This window comes from Pseudophryne corroboree, chromosome 10 (assembly GCF_028390025.1).
Source record: "Pseudophryne corroboree isolate aPseCor3 chromosome 10, aPseCor3.hap2, whole genome shotgun sequence".
Lineage (NCBI taxonomy): Eukaryota > Metazoa > Chordata > Amphibia > Anura > Myobatrachidae > Pseudophryne > Pseudophryne corroboree.
Genome location: NC_086453.1, coordinates 278330522 through 278351173, shown reverse-complemented (window position 1 = coordinate 278351173; position 20652 = coordinate 278330522). Strand labels below are relative to the sequence as shown.

The 20652-nt window shown below is 48.8% G+C and overlaps 1 protein-coding gene across 2 annotated transcripts in view; it reads left to right on the top strand.

The window, feature by feature from the left end:
• The window catches only part of BUD13 (BUD13 homolog), a 162449-nt gene that overhangs the window by 100895 nt on the left and 40902 nt on the right, over positions 1-20652 (top strand). For both annotated transcript variants that reach the window (XM_063943284.1, XM_063943283.1), the window contains exon 10: positions 19903-19984. In XM_063943284.1, the coding sequence (XP_063799354.1) occupies positions 19903-19984 (82 nt within the window). The remainder of the gene's footprint in view (positions 1-19902; positions 19985-20652) is intronic.

Genomic DNA, 20652 nt, shown 5'->3' with positions numbered 1-20652 from the left:
TGACAGTGCATGTCTGAGCACAAACCAAGCATGGAGTCAAAGGAATTGTCTGTAGACCTCCAAGACAAGATGGTCTCGAGGCACAAATCTGGGGAAGGGTACAGAAAAATATTGGCTGCTTTGAAGGTCCCAATGAGCACAGTGACCTCCATCATCTGTAAATGGAAGAAGTTCGGAACCACCAGGACTCTTCCTAGAGCTGGCCGGCCATCTAAACTCAGCGATCGGGGGAGAAGGGCCCTAGTCAGGGAGGTGACCAAGAACCCAATGGTCAGGCCTGTATGGTAGAGTGACCAGACGGAAGCAACTCCTTAGTAAAAAGCACATGGCAGCCCACCTGGAGTTTGCCAAAATGCACCTGAAGGACTCTCAGACCATGAGAAACAAAATTCTCTGGTCTGATGAGACGAAGATTGAACTCTTTGGTGTGAATGCCAGGCGTCATGTTTGGAGGAAACCAGGCACCGCTCATCACCAGGCCAATACCATCCCTACAGTGAAGCATGTTCATAGAAACATAGAATTTGACAGCAGATAAGAACCACTTGGCCCATCTAGTCTGCCCATTTTCTCTGACGTCCTAGTGGATGCTGGGAACTCCGTAAGGACCATGGGGAATAGACGGGCTCCGCAGGAGACTGGGCACTCTAAAAGAAAGATTAGGTACTATCTGGTGTGCACTGGCTCCTCCCTCTATGCCCCTCCTCCAGACCTTAGTTAGAATCTGTGCCCGGCCAGAGCTGGGTGCTCCTAGTGGGCTCTCCTGAGCTTGCTAGAAAGAAAGTATTTGTTAGGTTTTTTATTTTCAGTGAGATCTGCTGGCAACAGACTCACTGCTTCGTGGGACTGAGGGGAGAGAAGCAAACCTACCTGCGTGCAGCTAGCTTGTGCTTCTTAGGCTACTGGACACCATTAGCTCCAGAGGGTTCGAACACAGGGCCTGACCTCGATCGTCCGTTCCCGGAGCCGCGCCGCCGTCCCCCTTGCAGAGCCAGAAGACAAGGAGATGAAATCGGCGGCAGAAGACTCCGGTCTTCATTAAGGTAGCGCACAGCACTGCAGCTGTGCGCCATTGCTCCCACTGCACACCACACACTCCGGTCACTGTAGGTTGCAGGGCGCTGGGGGTGGGGCGCCCTGGGCAGCAATAAGATTACCTTTTGGCACAGTATGCACATAATACAGTCTGGAAAACTGTATATGTGCAAAAACCCCCGCCATTAAGATTTACAAAACGCGGGAGAAGTCCGCCGCTGAGGGGGCGGGGCCTTCTTCCTCAGCACACCAGCGCCATTTTCTCTTCACAGCTCCGCTGGAAGGACGCTCCCCAGGCTCTCCCCTGCAGTATCCTGTACACGAAGGGTAAAAAAGAGAGGGGGGGGGCACATAAATTTAGGCGCAAATAAGATAATAAGCAGCTATTGGGGAAAATCACTCGGTATAGTGAAAATCCCTGTGTTATATAGCGCTCTGGTGTGTGCTGGCATACTCTATCTCTGTCTCCCCAAAGGACTTTGTGGGGTCCTATCCTCAGTCAGAGCATTCCCTGTGTGTGTGCGGTGTGTCGGTACGGCTGTGTCGACATGTTTGATGAGGAAGTTTACGTGGAGGCGGAGCAAGGGCAGATAAGTGTGGGCCGACACCGGATTGGATGGATATGTGGAAGGTCTTAACAGACAGTGTCAACTCCTTACATAAAAGGTTCGATGACGCAGCAGCCTTGGGACAGCCGGGATCTCAGCCCGCGCCTGCCCAGGCGTCTCAGAGGCCATCAGGGGCTCATAAACGCCTGCTAGCTCAGATGGTAGACACAGATGTCGACACGGAGTCTGACTCCAGTGTAGATGAGGATGAGACAAATGCACAGTCTACAAAAGCCATCCGATGCATGATTACTGCAATGAAAAATGTATTGCACATTTCTCTGACGTCCTAGTGGATGCTGGGAACTCTGTAAGGACCATGGGGAATAGCAGCTCCGCAGGAGACTGGGCACAAAAAGTAAAAGCTTTAGACTAGCTGGTGTGCACTGGCTCCTCCCCCTATGACCCTCCTCCAAGCCTCAGTTAGATTTTTGTGCCCGAACGAGAAGGGTGCAAGCTAGGTGGCTCTCCTGAGCTGCTTAGAAGTAAAAGTTTAAATAGGTTTTTTATTTTCAGTGAGTCCTGCTGGCAACAGGCTCACTGCATCGTGGGACTAAGGGGAGAAGAAGCGAACTCACCTGACTGCAGAGTGGATTGGGCTTCTTGGCTACTGGACATTAGCTCCAGAGGGACGATCACAGGTTCAGCCTGGATGGGTCCCGGAGCTGCGCCGCCGGCCCCCTTACAGAGCCAGAAGAGCGAAGAGGTCCGGAGAAAGCGGCGGCAGAAGACGTTCCTGTCTTCAAATAAGGTAGCGCACAGCATTGCAGCTGTGCGCCATTGCTCTCAGCACACTTCACACTCCGGTCACTGAGGGTGCAGGGCGCTGGGGGGGAGCGCCCTGAGACGCAATAAAAACGATATAAAAACCTTATATGGCTAAAAAAAATGCATCACATATAGCTCCTGGGCTATATGGATGCATTTATCCCCTGCCAGTTTCCTGAAAAAAGCGGGAGAAAAGGCCGCCGTGAAGGGGGCGGAGCCTTTCTCCTCAGCACACAAGCGCCATTTTCTTTCACAGCTCCGCTGGAAGGACGGCTCCCTGACTCTCCCCTGCAGTCCTGCACTACAGAAACAGGGTAAAACAGAGAGGGGGGCACTATTGGCAGCTAATATATAAATACAGCAGCTATAACAGGGAGTAACACTTATATAAGGTTATCCCTGTGTATATATATAGCGCTCTGGTGTGTGCTGGCAAACTCTCCCTCTGTCTCCCCAAAGGGCTAGTGGGGTCCTGTCCTCTATCAGAGCATTCCCTGTGTGTGTGCTGGGTGTCGGTACGATTGTGTCGACATGTATGAGGAGGAAAATGATGTGGAAGCAGAGCAATTGCCTGTGTTAGTGATGTCACCCCCTAGGGAGTCGACACCTGACTGGATGGTAGTAATTAAAGAATTACGTGACAATGTCAGCACTTTGCAAAAAACTGTTGACGACATGAGACAGCCGACAAATCAATTAGTGCCTGTTCAGGCGTCTCAGACACCGTCAGGGGCGCTAAAACGCCCGTTACCTCAGATGGTCGACACAGACCCTGACACGGATACTGAATCCAGTGTCGACGGTGACGAGACAAACGTAATGTCCAGTAGGGCCACACGTTACATGATCACGGCAATGAAGGAGGCATTGAACATTTCTGACACTACAAGTACCACAAAAAAGGGTATTATGTGGGGTGTGAAAAAACTACCAGTGGTTTTTCCTGAGTCAGATGAATTAAATGAGGTGTGTGATAAAGCGTGGGTTTCCCCCGATAAAAAACTGCTGATTTCTCTGACGTCCTAGTGGATGCTGGGAACTCCGTAAGGACCATGGGGAATAGCGGCTCCGCAGGAGACAGGGCACATCTAAAGAAAGCTTTAGGATCACCTGGTGTGCACTGGCTCCTCCCCCTATGACCCTCCTCCAAGCCTCAGTTAGATTTTCTGTGCCCGACGAGAAGGGTGCACACTAGAGGCTCTCCTGAGCTCTTTGTGAAAGTTTTAGTTTAGGTTTATTATTTTCAGTGAGACCTGCTGGCAACAGGCTCACTGCATCGAGGGACTAAGGGGAGAAGAAGCGAACTCACCTGCGTGCAGAGTGGATTGGGCTTCTTAGGCTACTGGACATTAGCTCCAGAGGGATGATCACAGGTTCAGCCTGGATGGGTCACCGGAGCCGCGCCGCCGGCCCCCTTACAGAGCCAGAAGAGCGAAGAGGTCCGGAAAAATCGGCGGCAGAAGACTTTCCTGTCTTCAGATAAAGGTAGGCGCACAGCACCGCAGCTGTGCGCCATTGCTCTCAGCACACTTCACACTCCGGTCACTGAGGGTGCAGGGCGCTGGGGGGGCAGCGCCCTGAGACGCAATAAATCGATAGAAAACCTTTTATGGCTAAAATAAATGCATCACATATAACTCCTGGGCTATATGGATGCATTTAACCCCTGCCAAAACATACAAGAAAACGGATGATAGGCTCCGCCCCTTTCTCGGCGTCCTTATCTCCTCAGCACACTGGCGCCATTTTCCCTCACAGCTCAGTTGGAGGGAAGCTCCCTGGCTCTCCCCTGCAGTCACTACACTACAGAAAGGGGTTAAAAAAGAGGGGGGGGCACAAATTAGGCGCAGTATAAACAATACAGCAGCTATAAAGGGAAAAACACTTATATAAGGTTATCCCTGTATATATATAGCGCTCTGGTGTGTGCTGGCAAACTCTCCCTCTGTCTCCCCAAAGGGCTAGTGGGGTCCTGTCCTCTATCAGAGCATTCCCTGTGTGTGTGCTGTGTGTCGGTACGTTTGTGTCGACATGTATGAGGAGAAAAATGATGAGGAGACGGAGTAGAGTGTCTGTAATAGTGTTGTCACCCCCTGGGGGGTCGACACCTGAGTGGATGTACTGTTGAAATTGCGTGACAGTGTCAGCTTTGTATAAAAGACAGTGGTTGACATGAGACAGCCGGCTACTCAGCTTGTGCATGTCCAGACGTCTCATACAGGGGCTCTAAAGCGCCCGTTACCTCAGATACAGACGCCGACACGGATACTGACTCCTGTGTCGACGGTGAAGAGACAACCGTGATTTCCAATAGGGCCACACATTGCATGATTGAGGCAATGGAAAAAGTTTACACTCTTCTGATAATATAAATACCACCAAAAAAAGGGGTATTATGTTTGGTGAGGAAAAACTTCCTGTAGTTTTCCTGAATCTGAGAAATAAAATGAGGTGTGTGATGATGCGTGGGTTTCCCCCCGATAACAATTGATAATTTCTAAAAAGTTATTGGCAGTATACCTTTTCCCGCCAGAGGTTAGGGTGCGTTGGGAAACACCCCCTAGGGGGGATAAGGCGCTCACACGCTTGTAAGAACAAGGGCTCTACCCTCTCTGGAGATGGCCGCCCTTAGGGATCCTGCTGATAGAAAGCAGGAGGGTATCCTAAAATGTATTTACACACATACTGGTGTTATACTGCGACCAGCAATCGCCTCAGCCTGGATGTGCAGTGCTGGGTTGGCGTGGTCGGATTCCCTGACTGGAAATTTGATATCCTAGATAAGGACAGTATATTATTGCCTATAGAGCAATTAAAAGATGCATTTCTATATATGCATGATGCACAGCGGAATATTTGCCGACTGGCATCAAGTATAAGTGCGTTGTCCAATTATACCAGTAAAGTGGTCAGGTGATGCGGATTCCAAACGGCATTTGGAAGTATTGCCTTAAAAAAAAAGGGGATGTACCCCAGGTCGCCTCTCAAAATAAGACGCCGTATTATCAGGCGCAGTCCTGGTTGGCAAGCGGACAAAAGGGTTCCTCTTTTCTGCTCGTGACAGAGGGAGAGGAAAATGGCTGCAGAGATCAGCCAGTTCCCAGGAACAGAAACCCTTTTCCGCCTCTGCCAAGCTCTCAGTATGACGCTAGGGCTTTACAAGTTCAGGCACGGTGAGGGCCCGTTCTCAATGAATTTCAGTGCGCAGTGGGCTCACTCGCAAGTAGACCCCTGGATCCTTCAGGTAATATTTCAGGGGTACAAATTGGAATTCGAGACGTATTCCCCTCGCCGTTTCCAAAAGTCTGTTTTACCGACGTCTCCCGCTGACAGGGAGGCAGTTTTGGAAGCCATTCACAAGCTGTATTCCCAGCAGGTGATAATTAAGGTACCCCTCCTGCAACAGGGAACGGGGTATTATTCCACACTATTGTGGTACCGAAGCCAGACGGCTCGGTGAGACCGATTTTAAAATCTAAAATCTTTGAACACTTACATACAGAGGTTCAAATTCAAAATTGAGTCACTCAGAGCAGTGATTGCAAACCTGGAAGAAGGGGACTACATGATGTCTCGGGACATCAAGGATGCTTACCTTCATGTCAAAATTTACCCTTCTCACCAAGGATATCTCAGGTTATGGTACAGAACTGTCACTATCAGTTCAGACGCTGCCGTAGGGATGGTCCACGGCACCCCGGGTCTTTACTGAAGTAATGACCGTAATGATGATATTCCTTCGAAGGAAGGGAATTTTAGTTATCCTTTACTTGGACGATTCCCTGATAAGGGTGAGATCCAGGGAACAGTTGGAGATCGGTGTAGCACTACCTCAGGTAGTGTTGCGGCAGCACGATTGGATTCTCAATATTCCAAAATCGCAGCTGGTTCCGACGACTTGTCTTCTGTTCCTAGGGATGATCCTGGACACAGTCCAGAAAGAAGGTGTTTCTCCCGGAGGAGAAAGCCAGGGAGTTATCCGAGCTAGTCAGGAACCTCCTAAAACCGAACCAAGTCTCAGTGCATCAATGCACAAGGGTTCTGGGTAAAAATGGTGGCTTCCTACGAAGCAATCCCATTCGGCAGATTCCACGCAAGACTTTCCAGTGGAACCTACTGGACAAATGGTCCGGGTCGCATCTTCAGATGCTTCAGCGGATAACCCTGTCACCAGGGACAAGGGTATCCCTCCTGTGGTGGTTGCAGAGTGCTCATCTTCTAGAGGGACGCAGATTCGGCATGCGGGACTGGGTCCTGGTGGCCACGGATGCCAGCCTGCGAGGCTGGGGAGCAGTCACACAGGGAAGGAATATCCAGGGCTTATGGTCAAGCCTGGAGACATCACTTCACATAAATGTCCTGAAGCTAAGGGCCATTTACAATGCTCTAAGCTTAGCAAGACCTCTGCTTCAAGGTCAGCCGGTGTTGATCCAGTCGGACAACATTACGGCAGTCACCCACGTAAACAGACAGGGTGCCACAAGAAGCAGGAGGGCAATGGCAGAAGCTGCAAGGATTCTTCGCGGGGCGAAAAACCATGTGATAGCACTGTCAGCAGTTTTCATTCCGGGAGTGGACAACTGGGAAGCAGTTTTCCTCAGCACGACCTCCACCCGGGAGAGTAAGGACTTCACCCAGAAGTCTTCCACATGATTATAAACCGTTGGGAAAAACTCGACAGGTATTGCGCCACGTCAAGGGACCCTCAGGCAATAGCTGTAGATGCTCTGGTAACACCGTGGGTGTACCAATCAGTGTATGGGTTCCCTCCTCTGCCTCTCATACCCAAGGTACTGAGATTGATAAGATGGAGAGGAGTAAGCACTATATTAGTGGCTCCGGATTGGCCAAGAAGGAATTGGTAACCGGAACTTCAAGAGATGCTCACGGAGGATCCGTAGCCTCTACCTCTAAGAAGGGACCTGCTCCAGCAAGGACCTTGTCTGTTCCAAGACTTACCGCGGCTGCGTTGACGGCATGGCGGTTGAACGCCGGATCCTGAAGGAAAAAGGCATTCCGGATGAAGTCATCCCTATCCTGATCAAAGCCAGGAAGGATGTAACCGCAAAACATTATCACCGCATTTGGCGAAAATATGTTGCGTGGTGCGAGGCCAGTAAGGCTCGACGGAGGAAATTCAACTGGGTCGATTCCTGCATTTCCTGCAAACAGGAGTATCTATGGGCCTGAAATTGGGGTCCATTAAGGTTCAAATTTCGGCTCTGTCAATTTTCTTCCAAAAAAGAACTAGCTTCAGTCCCTGAAGTTCAGACATTTGTTAAAGGGGTACTGCATATACAGCCTCCTTTTGTGCCTTTAGTGGCACTTTTGGGATCTCCAGGTGGTTTTTGGGTTCCAAAAGTCACATTGGTTTGACACACTTAAATCTGTGGAGTTAAAATATCTCACAGAAAAAGTGGTCATGCTGTTGGCTCTGGCCTGGGCCAGGCGCGTGTCAGAATTGGTGGCTTTATCCTGTAAAAGCCCTTATCTGATTTTCCATTCGGACAGGGCGGAATTGAGGACTCGTCCTCAGTTTCTCCCTAAGGTGGTTTCAGCGTTCACCTGAACCAAACCTATTGTGGTGCCTGCGGCTACTAGGGACTTGGAGGACTCCAAGTTGCTAGACGTTGTCAGGACCCGGAAAATATATGTTTCCAGGACGGCTGGAGTCAGGAAATCTGACTCGCTGTTTATCCTCTATGCACCCAACTAGCTGGGTGCTCCTGCTTCTAAGCAGACTATTGCTCGTTGGATTTGTAGTACAATTCAGCTTGCACATTCTGTGGCAGGCCTGCCACAGCCAAAAATCTGTAAATGCCCACTCCACAAGGAAGGTGGGCTCATCTTGGGCAGCTGCCCGAGGGGTCTCGGCTTTACAACTTTGCCGAGCAGTTACTTGGTCAGGAGCAAATACGTTTGTAAAATTCTACAAATTTGATACCCTGGCTGAGGAGGACCGGGAGTTCTCTCATTGGGGGCTGCAGAGTCATCCGCACTCTCCCGCCCGTTTGGGAGCTTTGGTATAATCCCCATGGTCCTTACGGAGTTCCCAGCATCCACTAGGACGTCAGAGAAAATAAGAATTTACTTACCGATAATTCTATTTCTCGTAGTCCGTAGTGGATGCTGGGCGCCCATCCCAAGTGCGGATTGTCTGCAATACTGGTACATAATTATTGTTACCAAAAAATTCGGGTTATTGTTGTAGTGAGCCATCTTTTCGAGAGGCTTCTCTATTATCATGCTGTTAACTGGGTTCAGATCACAAGTTGTACAGTGTGATTGGTGTGGCTGGTATGAGTCTTGCCCGGGATTCAAAATCCTTCCTTATTGTGTACGCTCGTCCGGGCACAGTATCCTAACTGAGGCTTGGAGGAGGGTCATAGGGGGAGGAGCCAGTGCACACCAGGTGATCCTAAAGCTTTCTTTAGATGTGCCCTGTCTCCTGCGGAGCCGCTATTCCCCATGGTCCTTACGGAGTTCCCAGCATCCACTACGGACTACGAGAAATAGAATTATCGGTAAGTAAATTCTTATTTTCTAATAAATTATTGGCACTATACCCTTTCCCGCCAGAGGTTAGGGCACGTTGGGAAACACCCCCTAGGGTAGATAAGGCGCTCACACGCTTATCAAAACAAGTGGCGTTACCGTCTCCTGATACGGCCGCTCTCAAGGAACCAGCTGATAGAAGGCTGGAAAATATCTTAAAAGGTATATACACACATACTGGTGTTATACTGCGACCAGCGATCGCCTCAGCCTGGATGTGCAGCGCTGGAGTGGCTTGGTCGGATTCCCTGACTGAAAATATTGATACCCTGGATAGGGACAGTATATTATTAACTATAGAGCATTTAAAGGATGCATTACTATATATGCGAGATGCACAGAGGGATATTTGCACCCTGGCATCTAGAGTAAGTGCGATGTCCATTTCTGCCAGAAGAACGTTATGGACGCGACAGTGGTCAGGTGATGCGGATTCCAAACGACATATGGAAGTATTGCCGTATAAAGGGGAGGAGTTATTTGGGGTCGGTCTATCGGACCTGGTGGCCACAGCAACGGCTGGAAAATCCACCTTTTTACCCCAGGTCACCTCTCAGCAGAAAAAGACACCGTCTTTTCAAACCCAGTCCTTTCGTCCCTATAAGGGCAAGAGGGAAAAAGGCCGCTCGTTCCTGCCCCGGGGCAGAGGAAGGGGACAAAGACTGCACCATGCAGCCTCTTCCCAGGAGCAGAAGCCCTCCCCCGCTTCTGCCAAGTCCTCAGCATGACGCTGGGGCTCTGCAAGCAGACTCGGGCACGGTGGGGGGCCGTCTCAAGAATTTCAGCGCGCAGTGGGCTCACTCGCAAGTGGACCCCTGGATCCTGCAGGTAGTATCACAGGGGTACAAATTGGAATTCGAGACGTCTCCCCCTCGCCGGTTCCTGAAGTCTGCTCTACCAACGTCTCCCTCCGACAGGGAGGCAGTATTGGAAGCTATTCACAAGCTGTATTCCCAGCAGGTGATAATCAAGGTACCCCTCCTACAACAGGGAAAGGGGTATTATTCCACGCTGTTTGTGGTACCGAAGCCGGACGGCTCGGTGAGACCAATTTTAAATCTAAAATCTTTGAACACTTACATAAAAAGGTTCAAATTCAAGATGGAGTCACTCAGAGCAGTGATAGCGAACCTGGAAGAAGGGGACTATATGGTATCTCTAGACATCAAGGATGCTTATCTCCATGTCCCAATCTACCCTTCTCACCAAGGGTACCTCAGGTTTGTGATACAAAACTGTCATTATCAGTTTCAGACGCTGCCGTTTGGATTGTCCACGGCACCACGGGTCTTTACCAAGGTAATGGCCGAAATGATGATTCTTCTTCGAAGAAAAGGCGTATTAATTATCCCTTACTTGGACGATCTCCTGATAAGGGCAAGGTCCAGGGAACAGTTAGAGGTCGGAGTAGCACTATCTCAGGTAGTGCTACGTCAGCACGGGTGGATTCTAAATATCCCAAAATCACAGCTGATTCCAACAACACGTCTACTGTTCCTAGGGATGATTCTGGACACAGTCCAGAAAAAGGTGTTTCTCCCGGAGGAGAAGGCCAGGGAGTTATCCGAGCTAGTCAGGAACCTCCTAAAACCAGGACAAGTGTCAGTGCATCAGTGCACGAGAGTCCTGGGAAAAATGGTGGCTTCTTACGAAGCGATTCCATTCGGAAGATTCCATGCAAGAACTTTTCAGTGGGATCTGCTGGACAAATGGTCCGGATCACATCTTCAGATGCATCAGCGGATAACCCTATCTCCAAGGACAAGGGTATCTCTCCTGTGGTGGTTACAGAAGGCTCATCTTCTAGAGGGCCGCAGATTCTGCATTCAGGATTGGATGCTGGTAACTACGGATGCCAGCCTGAGAGGCTGGGGAGCAGTCACACAGGGAAGAAATTTCCAGGGCTTGTGGTCAAGCATGGAAACGTCTCTTCACATAAATATCCTAGAGCTAAGGGCCATTTACAATGCCCTAAGTCAAGCAAGGCCTCTGCTTCAGGGTCAACCGGTATTGATCCAGTCGGACAACATCACGGCTGTCGCCCACGTAAACAGACAGGGCGGCACAAGAAGCAGGAGGGCAATGGCAGAAGCTGCAAGGATTCTCCGCTGGGCGGAAAATCATGTGATAGCACTGTCAGCAGTGTTCATTCCGGGAGTGGACAACTGGGAAGCAGACTTCCTCAGCAGACACGACCTCCACCCGGGGGAGTGGGGACTTCATCCAGAAGTCTTCCAAGTGATTGTAAACCGTTGGGAAAAACCAAAGGTGGACATGATGGCGTCCCGTCTCAACAAGAAACTGGACAGATATTGCGCCAGGTCAAGGGACCCTCAGGCAATAGCGGTGGACGCTCTGGTAACTCCGTGGGTGTTCCAGTCGGTATATGTGTTCCCTCCTCTTCCTCTCATACCAAAAGTACTGAGAATCATAAGAAGGAGAGGAGTAAGAACGATACTCGTGGCTCCGGATTGGCCAAGAAGAACTTGGTACCCGGAGCTGCAAGAGATGCTCACGGAGGACCCGTGGCCTCTACCTCTAAGGAAGGACCTGCTCCAGCAGGGACCTTGTCTGTTCCAAGACTTACCGCGGCTGCGTTTGACGGCATGGCGGTTGAACGCCGGATCCTGAAGGAAAAAGGCATTCCAGATGAAGTCATCCCTACCCCGATCAAGGCCAGGAAGGATGTAACTGCAAAACATTATCATCGCATTTGGCGAAAATATGTTGCGTGGTGTGAGGCCAAGAAGGCCCCTACGGAGGAATTTCAACTGGGTCGTTTCCTACATTTCCTGCAAGCAGGATTGTCTATGGGCCTAAAATTAGGATCCATTAAGGTTCAAATTTCAGCCCTGTCGATCTTCTTCCAGAAAGAACTGGCTTCAGTGCCTGAAGTTCAGACGTTTGTCAAAGGGGTACTGCATATACAGCCTCCTTTTGTGCCTCCAGTGGCACCTTGGGATCTCAATGTTGTTTTAGGGTTCCTAAAATCACATTGGTTTGAACCACTTGCCACAGTGGATTTGAAATATCTCACATGGAAAGTGGTAATGCTGTTGGCCCTGGCTTCAGCCAGGCGCGTATCAGAATTGGCGGCTTTATCCTATAAAAGCCCTTACCTGATATTTCATTCGGATAGGGCGGAATTGAGGACTCGTCCTCAATTTCTCCCTAAGGTGGTTTCAGCGTTTCACATGAATCAACCTATTGTGGTACCTGTGGCTACTAGGGACTTGGAGGACTCCAAGTTGCTGGACGTAGTCAGGGCCCTGAAAATATATGTTTCCAGGACGGCTGGAGTCAGAAAATCCGACTCGCTGTTTATACTGTATGCACCCAACAAGCTGGGTGCTCCTGCTTCTAAGCAGACGATTGCTCGTTGGATTTGTAGTACAATTCAACTTGCACATTCTGTGGCAGGCCTGCCACAGCCAAAATCTGTAAAAGCCCATTCCACAAGGAAGGTGGGCTCATCTTGGGCGGCTGCCCGAGGGGTCTCGGCTTTACAACTTTGCCGAGCAGCTACTTGGTCAGGGGCAAACACGTTTGCTAAATTCTACAAATTTGATACCCTGGCTGAGGAGGACCTGGAGTTCTCTCATTCGGTGCTGCAGAGTCATCCGCACTCTCCCGCCCGTTTGGGAGCTTTGGTATAATCCCCATGGTCCTTACGGAGTTCCCAGCATCCACTAGGACGTCAGAGAAAATAAGAATTTACTTACCGATAATTCTATTTCTCGTAGTCCGTAGTGGATGCTGGGCGCCCATCCCAAGTGCGGATTGTCTGCAATACTTGTATATAGTTATTGTTACAAACAAATCGGGTTGTTTATTGTTGGAAGCCATCTTTTCAGAGGCTCCTACGGTTATCATACTGTTAACTGGGTTCAGATCACGAGTTGTACGGTGTGATTGGTGTGGCTGGTATGAGTCTTACCCGGGATTCAAGATCCTTCCTTATTATGTACGCTCGTCCGGGCACAGTATCTTAACTGAGGCTTGGAGGAGGGTCATAGGGGGAGGAGCCAGTGCACACCAGCTAGTCTAAAGCTTTTACTTTTTGTGCCCAGTCTCCTGCGGAGCCGCTATTCCCCATGGTCCTTACGGAGTTCCCAGCATCCACTACGGACTATGAGAAATAGAATTATCGGTAAGTAAATTCTTATTTTCTGATATTAACCCGGTTACCACCAAGAAGGGTATTATGTTTGGGGAGAAAAAGCAGCCAGTGACTTTTCCCCCATCTGATGAATTAAATGAATTGTGTGAGGAACCGTCTCAGGATACGGCCGCCTTAAAGGAGCCTGCGGATAGAAAGCAGGAAGCTATCCTGAAGTCTGTGTATACACACTCAGGTACTATACTGAGACCTGCTATTGCTTCAGCATGGATGTGTAGTGCTGCAGCCGCATGGTCTGATTCCCTGTCAGACAACATTGATTCCGTCGACAGGGATACTATTTTGCTAACCATAGAACATATAAAAGACGTCGTCTTATATATGCGGGATGCACAGAGGGACATTTGCCTGCTGGCATCTAGAATTAATGCAATGTCCATTTCTGCCAGGAGAGTATTATGGACTCGGCAGTGGACAGGTGATGCTGATTCTAAAAGACACATGGAGGTTTTGCCTTATAAGGGTGAGGAATTGTTTGGGGACGGTCTCTCGGACATCGTATCCACGGCAACAGCCGGGAAGTCAACTTTTTTACCTCAGGTTCCTTCACAGCCTAAGAAAGCACCGTATTATCATGTACAGTCCTTTCGGCCTCAGAAAGGCAAGCGGATCAGAGGCGCACCTTTCTGCCCAGAGGCAGGGTTAGAGGAAGTAAGCTGCACCAGGCAGCCAGTTCCCAGGAACAAAAATCCTCCCCCGCTTCCTCTAAGTCCACCGCATGACGCTGGGGCTCCACAGGCGGAGCCGGGTGCGGTGGGGGCGCGTCTCCGAAACTTCAGCAACCAGTGGGTTCGCTCACAAGTGGATCTCTGGGCGGTACAAATTGTATCTCAGGGACACCAGCTGGAGTTCGAGGCGACTCCCCCTCGCCGTTACCTCAAATCAGCCTTGCCAGCTGCTCCCAGGGAAAGGGAGGTAGTAATGGCGGCAATTCACAAGCTATACCTCCAGCAGGTGATAATCAAGGTTCCCCTCCTTCAACAGGGACGGGGTTACTATTCCACAATGTTTGTGGTACCGAAACCAGACGGTTCGGTGAGACCCATTCTGAATTTAAAATCCTTGAACACTTATATAAGGAAGTTCAAGTTCAAAATGGAATCGCTCAGGGCGGTTATTGCAAGCCTGTTAGAGGGGGATTTTATGGTGTCGCTGGACATCAAGGATGCTTACTTGCATGTCCCCGTTTACCCACCTCACCAGGAGTACCTCAGGTTTGTGGTACAGGATTGTCATTACCAATTCCAGACGTTGCCGTTTGGTCTGTCCACGGCACCGAGAGTATTTACCAAGGTAATGGCCGAAATGATGATACTCCTTCGGAAGAAGGGAGTTATAATTATCCCGTACTTGGACGATCTCCTTATAAAGGCGAGGTCCAGAGAGCAGTTGTTAGTCAGCGTAGCACTTTCTTGGGAAGTGTTGCAACAGCACGGCTGGATTCTGAATATCCCAAAGTCGCAGCTGATTCCTGCGACGCGTCTGCTCTTCCTGGGCATGATTCTGGACACAGAACAGAAGAAGGTGTTTCTCCCGATGGAGAAGGCCCAGGAATTGTCATCTCTGGTCAGGGACCTCCTGAAACCAAAACAGGTGTCGGTGCATCACTGCACGCGAGTCCTGGGAAAGATGGTGGCTTCTTACGAAGCAATTCCCTTCGGCAGGTTCCATGCAAGGATCTTTCAGTGGGATCTGTTAGACAAATGGTCCGGATCGCATCTTCAGATGCATCGGTTGATCACCCTGTCCCCAAGGGCCAGGGTGTCTCTGCTGTGGTGGCTGCAGAGTGCTCATCTTCTCGAGGGCCGCAGATTCGGAATACAGGACTGGGTCCTGGTGACCACAGACGCAAGCCTCCGAGGATGGGGGGCAGTCACTCAGGGAAGGAACTTCCAAGGACAGTGGTCAAGTCAGGAGACTTCACTACACATAAATATACTGGAACTAAGGGCCATTTACAACGCCCTGAGTCAAGCAGAGCCCCTGCTTCAAAACCAACCAGTGCTGATTCAATCAGACAACATCACGGCGGTCGCCCATGTAAACCGCCAGGGCGGCACAAGAAGCAGGATGGCGATGGCAGAAGCCACAAGGATTCTCCGATGGGCGGAAAATCACGTGCTAGCACTGTCAGCAGTGTTCATTCCGGGAGTGGACAACTGGGAAGCAGACTTCCTCAGCAGGCACGACCTCCACCCGGGAGAGTGGGGACTTCATCCAGAAGTCTTCACGCAGATTGTAAACCGTTGGGAACGGCCACAGGTGGACATGATGGCGTCCCGCCTCAACAAAAAGCTAAAAAAATATTGCGTCAGGTCAAGGGACCCTCAGGCGATAGCTGTGGACGCACTAGTGACACCGTGGGTGTACCAGTCGGTTTATGTTTTCCCTCCTCTTCCTCTCATACCCAAGGTACTGAGGATAGTAAGAAAGAGAGGAGTAAGAACTATACTCATCGTTCCGGATTGGCCAAGAAGAACTTGGTACCCAGAACTACAAGAAATGATCTGAGGACCCATGGCCTCTGCCTCTCAGACAGGACCTGTTACAGCAGGGGCCCTGTCTGTTCCAAGACTTACCGCGGCTGCGTTTGACGGCATGGCGGTTGAACGCCGGATCCTAGCGGAAAAGGGCATTCCAGATGAAGTGATTCCTACGCTGATAAAGGCTAGGAAAGACAGCACAACATTATCACCGTATATGGCGAAAATATGTTGCTTGGTGTGAGGCCAGGAAGGCCCCTACAGAGGAATTCCAGCTGGGTCGATTCCTGCACTTCCTACAGTCAGGAGTGACTATGGGCCTAAAATTAGGATCCATAAAGGTCCAGATTTCGGCCCTATCTATTTTCTTTCAAAAAGAACTGGCTTCACTGCCTGAAGTTCAGACGTTTGTTAAGGGAGTGCTGCATATTCAGCCCCCTTTTGTGCCTCCAGTGGCACCTTGGGATCTTAACGTTGTGTTGGATTTCCTGAAATCCCACTGGTTTGAGCCACTTAAGACCGTGGAGCTAAAACATCTCACGTGGAAAGTGGTCATGCTATTGGCCTTAGCTTCGGCTAGGCGTGTGTCAGAATTGGCGGCTTTGTCATGTAAAAGCCCTAATCTGATCTTCCATATGGACAGGGCAGATTTGAGGACGCGTCCCCAATTTCTCCCTAAGGTGGTATCAGCGTTTCATTTGAACCAACCTATTGTGGTGCCTGCGGCTACTCGGGACTTGGAGGACTCCAAGTTACTAGATGTAGTCAGGGCTTTGAAAATCTATGTAGCCAGGACGGCTGGAGTCAGGAAAACTGACTCGCTGTTTATCCTGCATGCACCCAACAAGCTGGGTGCTCCTGCTTCAAAGCAAACTATTGCGCACTGGATCTGTAACACGATTCAGCAAGCTCATTCTGCGGCAGGATTGCCGCATCCTAAATCAGTAAAAGCCCATTCCACAAGGAAGGTGGGCTCTTCTTGGGCGGCTGCCCGAGGGGTCTCGGCTTTACAGCTTTGCCGAGCTGCTACTTGGTCGGGTTCAAACACATTTGCTAAGTTCTACAAGTTTGATACCCTGGCTGAGAAGGACCTTGCCTTTGCTCATTCGGTGCTGCAGAGTCATCCGCACTATCCCGCCCGTTTGGGAGCTTTGGTATAATCCCCATGGTCCTTACGGAGTTCCCAGCATCCACTAGGACGTCAGAGAAAATAAGAATTTACTCACCGGTAATTCTATTTCTCGTAGTCCGTAGTGGATGCTGGGCGCCAGTCCCAAGTGCGGACTCTCTGCAATACATGTATATAGTTATTGCTTAACTAATGGGTTATTGTTAATGAGCCATCTGTTACTGAGGCTCAGTTGTTGTTCATACTGTTCACTGGGTATGGTTATCACAAGTTGTACGGTGTGATTGGTGTGGCTGGTATGAGTCTTACCCTGGATTCCAAATCCTTTCCTTGTTGTGTCAGCTCTTCCGGGCATAGTTTCCTTAAATGAGGTCTGGAGGAGGGGGCATAGAGGGAGGAGCCAGTGCACACCAGATAGTACCTAATCTTTCTTTTAGAGTGCCCAGTCTCCTGCGGAGCCCGTCTATTCCCCATGGTCCTTACGGAGTTCCCAGCATCCACTACGGACTACGAGAAATAGAATTACCGGTGAGTAAATTCTTATTTTTTTTTATCCTTTAGGTAATCGCAACCCTTTTTGAACCTTAATTCATAGAAACATAGATGTTGGTGGCAGCATCATGTTGTGGGGATGTTTTTCAGCGGCAGGAACTGGGAGACTAGTCAAGATAGAGGGAAAGATGAATGCAGCAATGTACAGACACATCCTGGATGAAAACCTGCTCCAGAGCGCTCTTGACCTCAGACTGGGGCGACGGTTCATCTTTCAGCAGGACAGTGACCCTAAGCACACAGAAGATATCAAAGAACTGGCTTCAGGACAACTCTGTGAATGTCCTTGGGTGGCCCAGCCAGAGCCCAGACTTGAATCCGATTGAACATCTCTGGAGAGATCTGAAAATGGCTGTGCACAGACGCTTCCCATCCAACCTGATGGAGCTTGAGAGGTGCTGCAAAGAGGACTGGGCGAATCTGCCCAAAGATAGGTGTGCGAAGCTTGTGGCATCATATTCAAAAAGACTTGAGACTGTAATTGCTGCCAAAGAATGAATTTATTCCAGTTTGGAATAAGGCTGTAACATAACAAAATGTGGGAAAAGTGAAGCGATGTGAATACTTTCTGGATGCACTATATGTATAGAATGTAGATACTTCCGCCGATTGTGGGTAAGGGGATACATTCTCCCAACTTATATGAAATGTTAATAAAACGTTTGGCAATAAAGTTGGACTGGCTCTTTGGAACACATTATGCTTGTATGTATTTAAAAGTTCCTTGCACCATAGTTCTTGTTACTCTCCGGCTTATCGCTTCACTCCTGTGTCAAACTGACTGATTTCCCTCTAGAGAACTTTTGTAACATACAGTCCAATTCGGCTTCTCATGGAAGGTCCCCTTCAGAGGAGCTCTTTTTAGGCTGAGTGTCTGCTCCTCAGAAACATAACCAGTGAGAAGCTGTTCTAGCCACTGCAGCTGATGCCTTAGACTTTTCTATAGAAACAGTGGTGTCTAAAGAAGAATCACTTGGGAATCTTGTTCAGCTCTGTATTATTCCCTCACTTGTAAGAGCTGTTGCCTGTTTACTTTCTCTTGGGTATCCATATGGAGTTTCTCGTCCCGTAGTCTGAGGGCTGTGGACACTGACGACATGGATTTATCTGACTTCAGTGTGGCTTCTGAAGAAATTTGATGTCTAAGAGGACCTCCATCTTCAAGGGGAATTGTGCTATCTGATTTAGTACCATGTTGCACCATTTAAACCCATGCACTTAGTATATATGTTTGACAAAGGTTTCTATATTATCCAGATTAATCCTCCTAGGATCATTGTTTCCCAACTTCAGTCATTAGGATACAGTTACAGTGCATGTGTTCATGCTGGAGCACAGGTGTAGGTGGTACTAATTATTTCTCTTGTGAGTCTGTGAGGAGACATGGAAACATTCGGGGTAATTCAGAGTTGATCGCAGCAGCAAATGTGTAAGCAATTGGGCAAAACCATGTGCACTGCAGGTGTGTCAGATATAACACGTGCAGAGAGAGTTAGATTTGGGTGGGTTATATTGTTTCTGTGCAGGGTAAATACTGATTGATTTTTACACTGCAATTTAGATTTCAGTTTGAACACACCCCACCCAAATCAAATAGGCCCTACACGCTGGCGGATACGGCCGACGGGCGACCCGGCGGTGGGGGGGCAGTGACGGGGGCAGTGAAGTTTCTTCACTCCCCCGTCACCCGCTGCATTGAAGTGCAGGCAAATATGGACGAGATCGTCCATATTGGCCTGCATGTACAGCCGACGGGGGATCAGCGATGAACGAGCGCGGGGCCGCGCATCGTTCATCGCTGGAGCCTCCACACTGCACGATATGAACGTTATCTTGTTCATTAATGAACGAGATCGTTCATATCGTGCAGTCATGTCGACAGTGTGTAGGGCCCATAACTCTCTCTGCACATGTTATATCTGCCCCCTGCAGTGCACATGGTTTTGCCCAACTGCTAACAAATTTGCTGCTGCGATCAACTCTGAATTACCCCACTGACCGTTAGGTTTCCTTGAGGCCTGGAGTTGGGAAACACTTGTCTAGGTGCTTCTGCTCTCTCCAGATTCCTTACTAGAGGCGTCTTCTAAAGTCCCTGAAGAATCCTATTCTGACTGAGAACATCTGTTATCCCCTTGCTTAGCATATATATCATCCTTAGTAACAAATGGTTCTTTCATCCAAACTATCTATCTATCTATCTATCTATCTATCTATCTATCTATCTATCTATCTATCTATCTATCTATCTATCTATCTATCTATATACACACTGTTCTGAATGCTGAGTCTTTCCTACAGTCTGAGAACTGCACTTGGTACATAAGACACTGTAGAAGTTTCTCCTTATGAGTTACCTGATTGGCTGTGGTTGCAATGGACAGGTGAATTTGTTTGGGTGATGGAATATGTTTATAAACGATTTGAAACTTTACAGTTATGACCAGTGTACATAAGCGCAATAGTACTGCCCAGCAGAGGACAACTTTAATGTTTATTATTCTTATAATGTTCCACCGTAGCAACGTTCAGTTTTAAGTGTTATATTGCTGCAGATTTATAGTGTGATGCTGACTTTTTCACTCTCTCTTCCAGAGCGGCCAAGATATAAGGGTCCAAACCCTCCACCAAATAGATTTAACATTTTGCCTGGGTACCGCTGGGATGGTTTGGACAGGTAAGACTTCTATTTGCTATATGTATTGTTTTTTTAATGAAATTAATCTGATTAATAGATAGGGGATACATTTTTGGGTGCTCTATCTATATAACATTTCTCTTGGAGGACAAAAAATGTCACCCCAGTTGGAATGCACGCACACAAATAACTGCTAGCTTTTTCCTGCATCTAATGTCCTTTTAAGCCTGATAGATATAGATATATATATATAGATATATATATAAATATACATACATACATACATACATACATACATACATACATATAGTGGTTCTTCAACTCAGCGGTATATAGATTTCAAGGTTTCATTAAAAAATAACTTTCTATTTAAAACCATTTCACATTAATCTTTAATACTACTGTAAAGAAGAAATGCTTATTTCTCTAACGTCCTAGTGGATGCTGGGGACTCCGAAAGGACCATGGGGAATAGCGGCTCCGCAGGAGACTGGGCACAAAGTAAAAGCTTTAGGACTAGCTGGTGTGCACTGGCTCCTCCCCCTATGACCCTCCTCCAAGCCTCAGTTAGATTTTGTGCCCGAACGAGAAGGGTGCAATCTAGGTGGATCTCCTGAGCTGCTTAGAGTAAAAGTTTAAATAGGTTTTTTATTTTCAGTGAGACCTGCTGGCAACAGGCTCACTGCATCGAGGGACTTAGGGGAGAG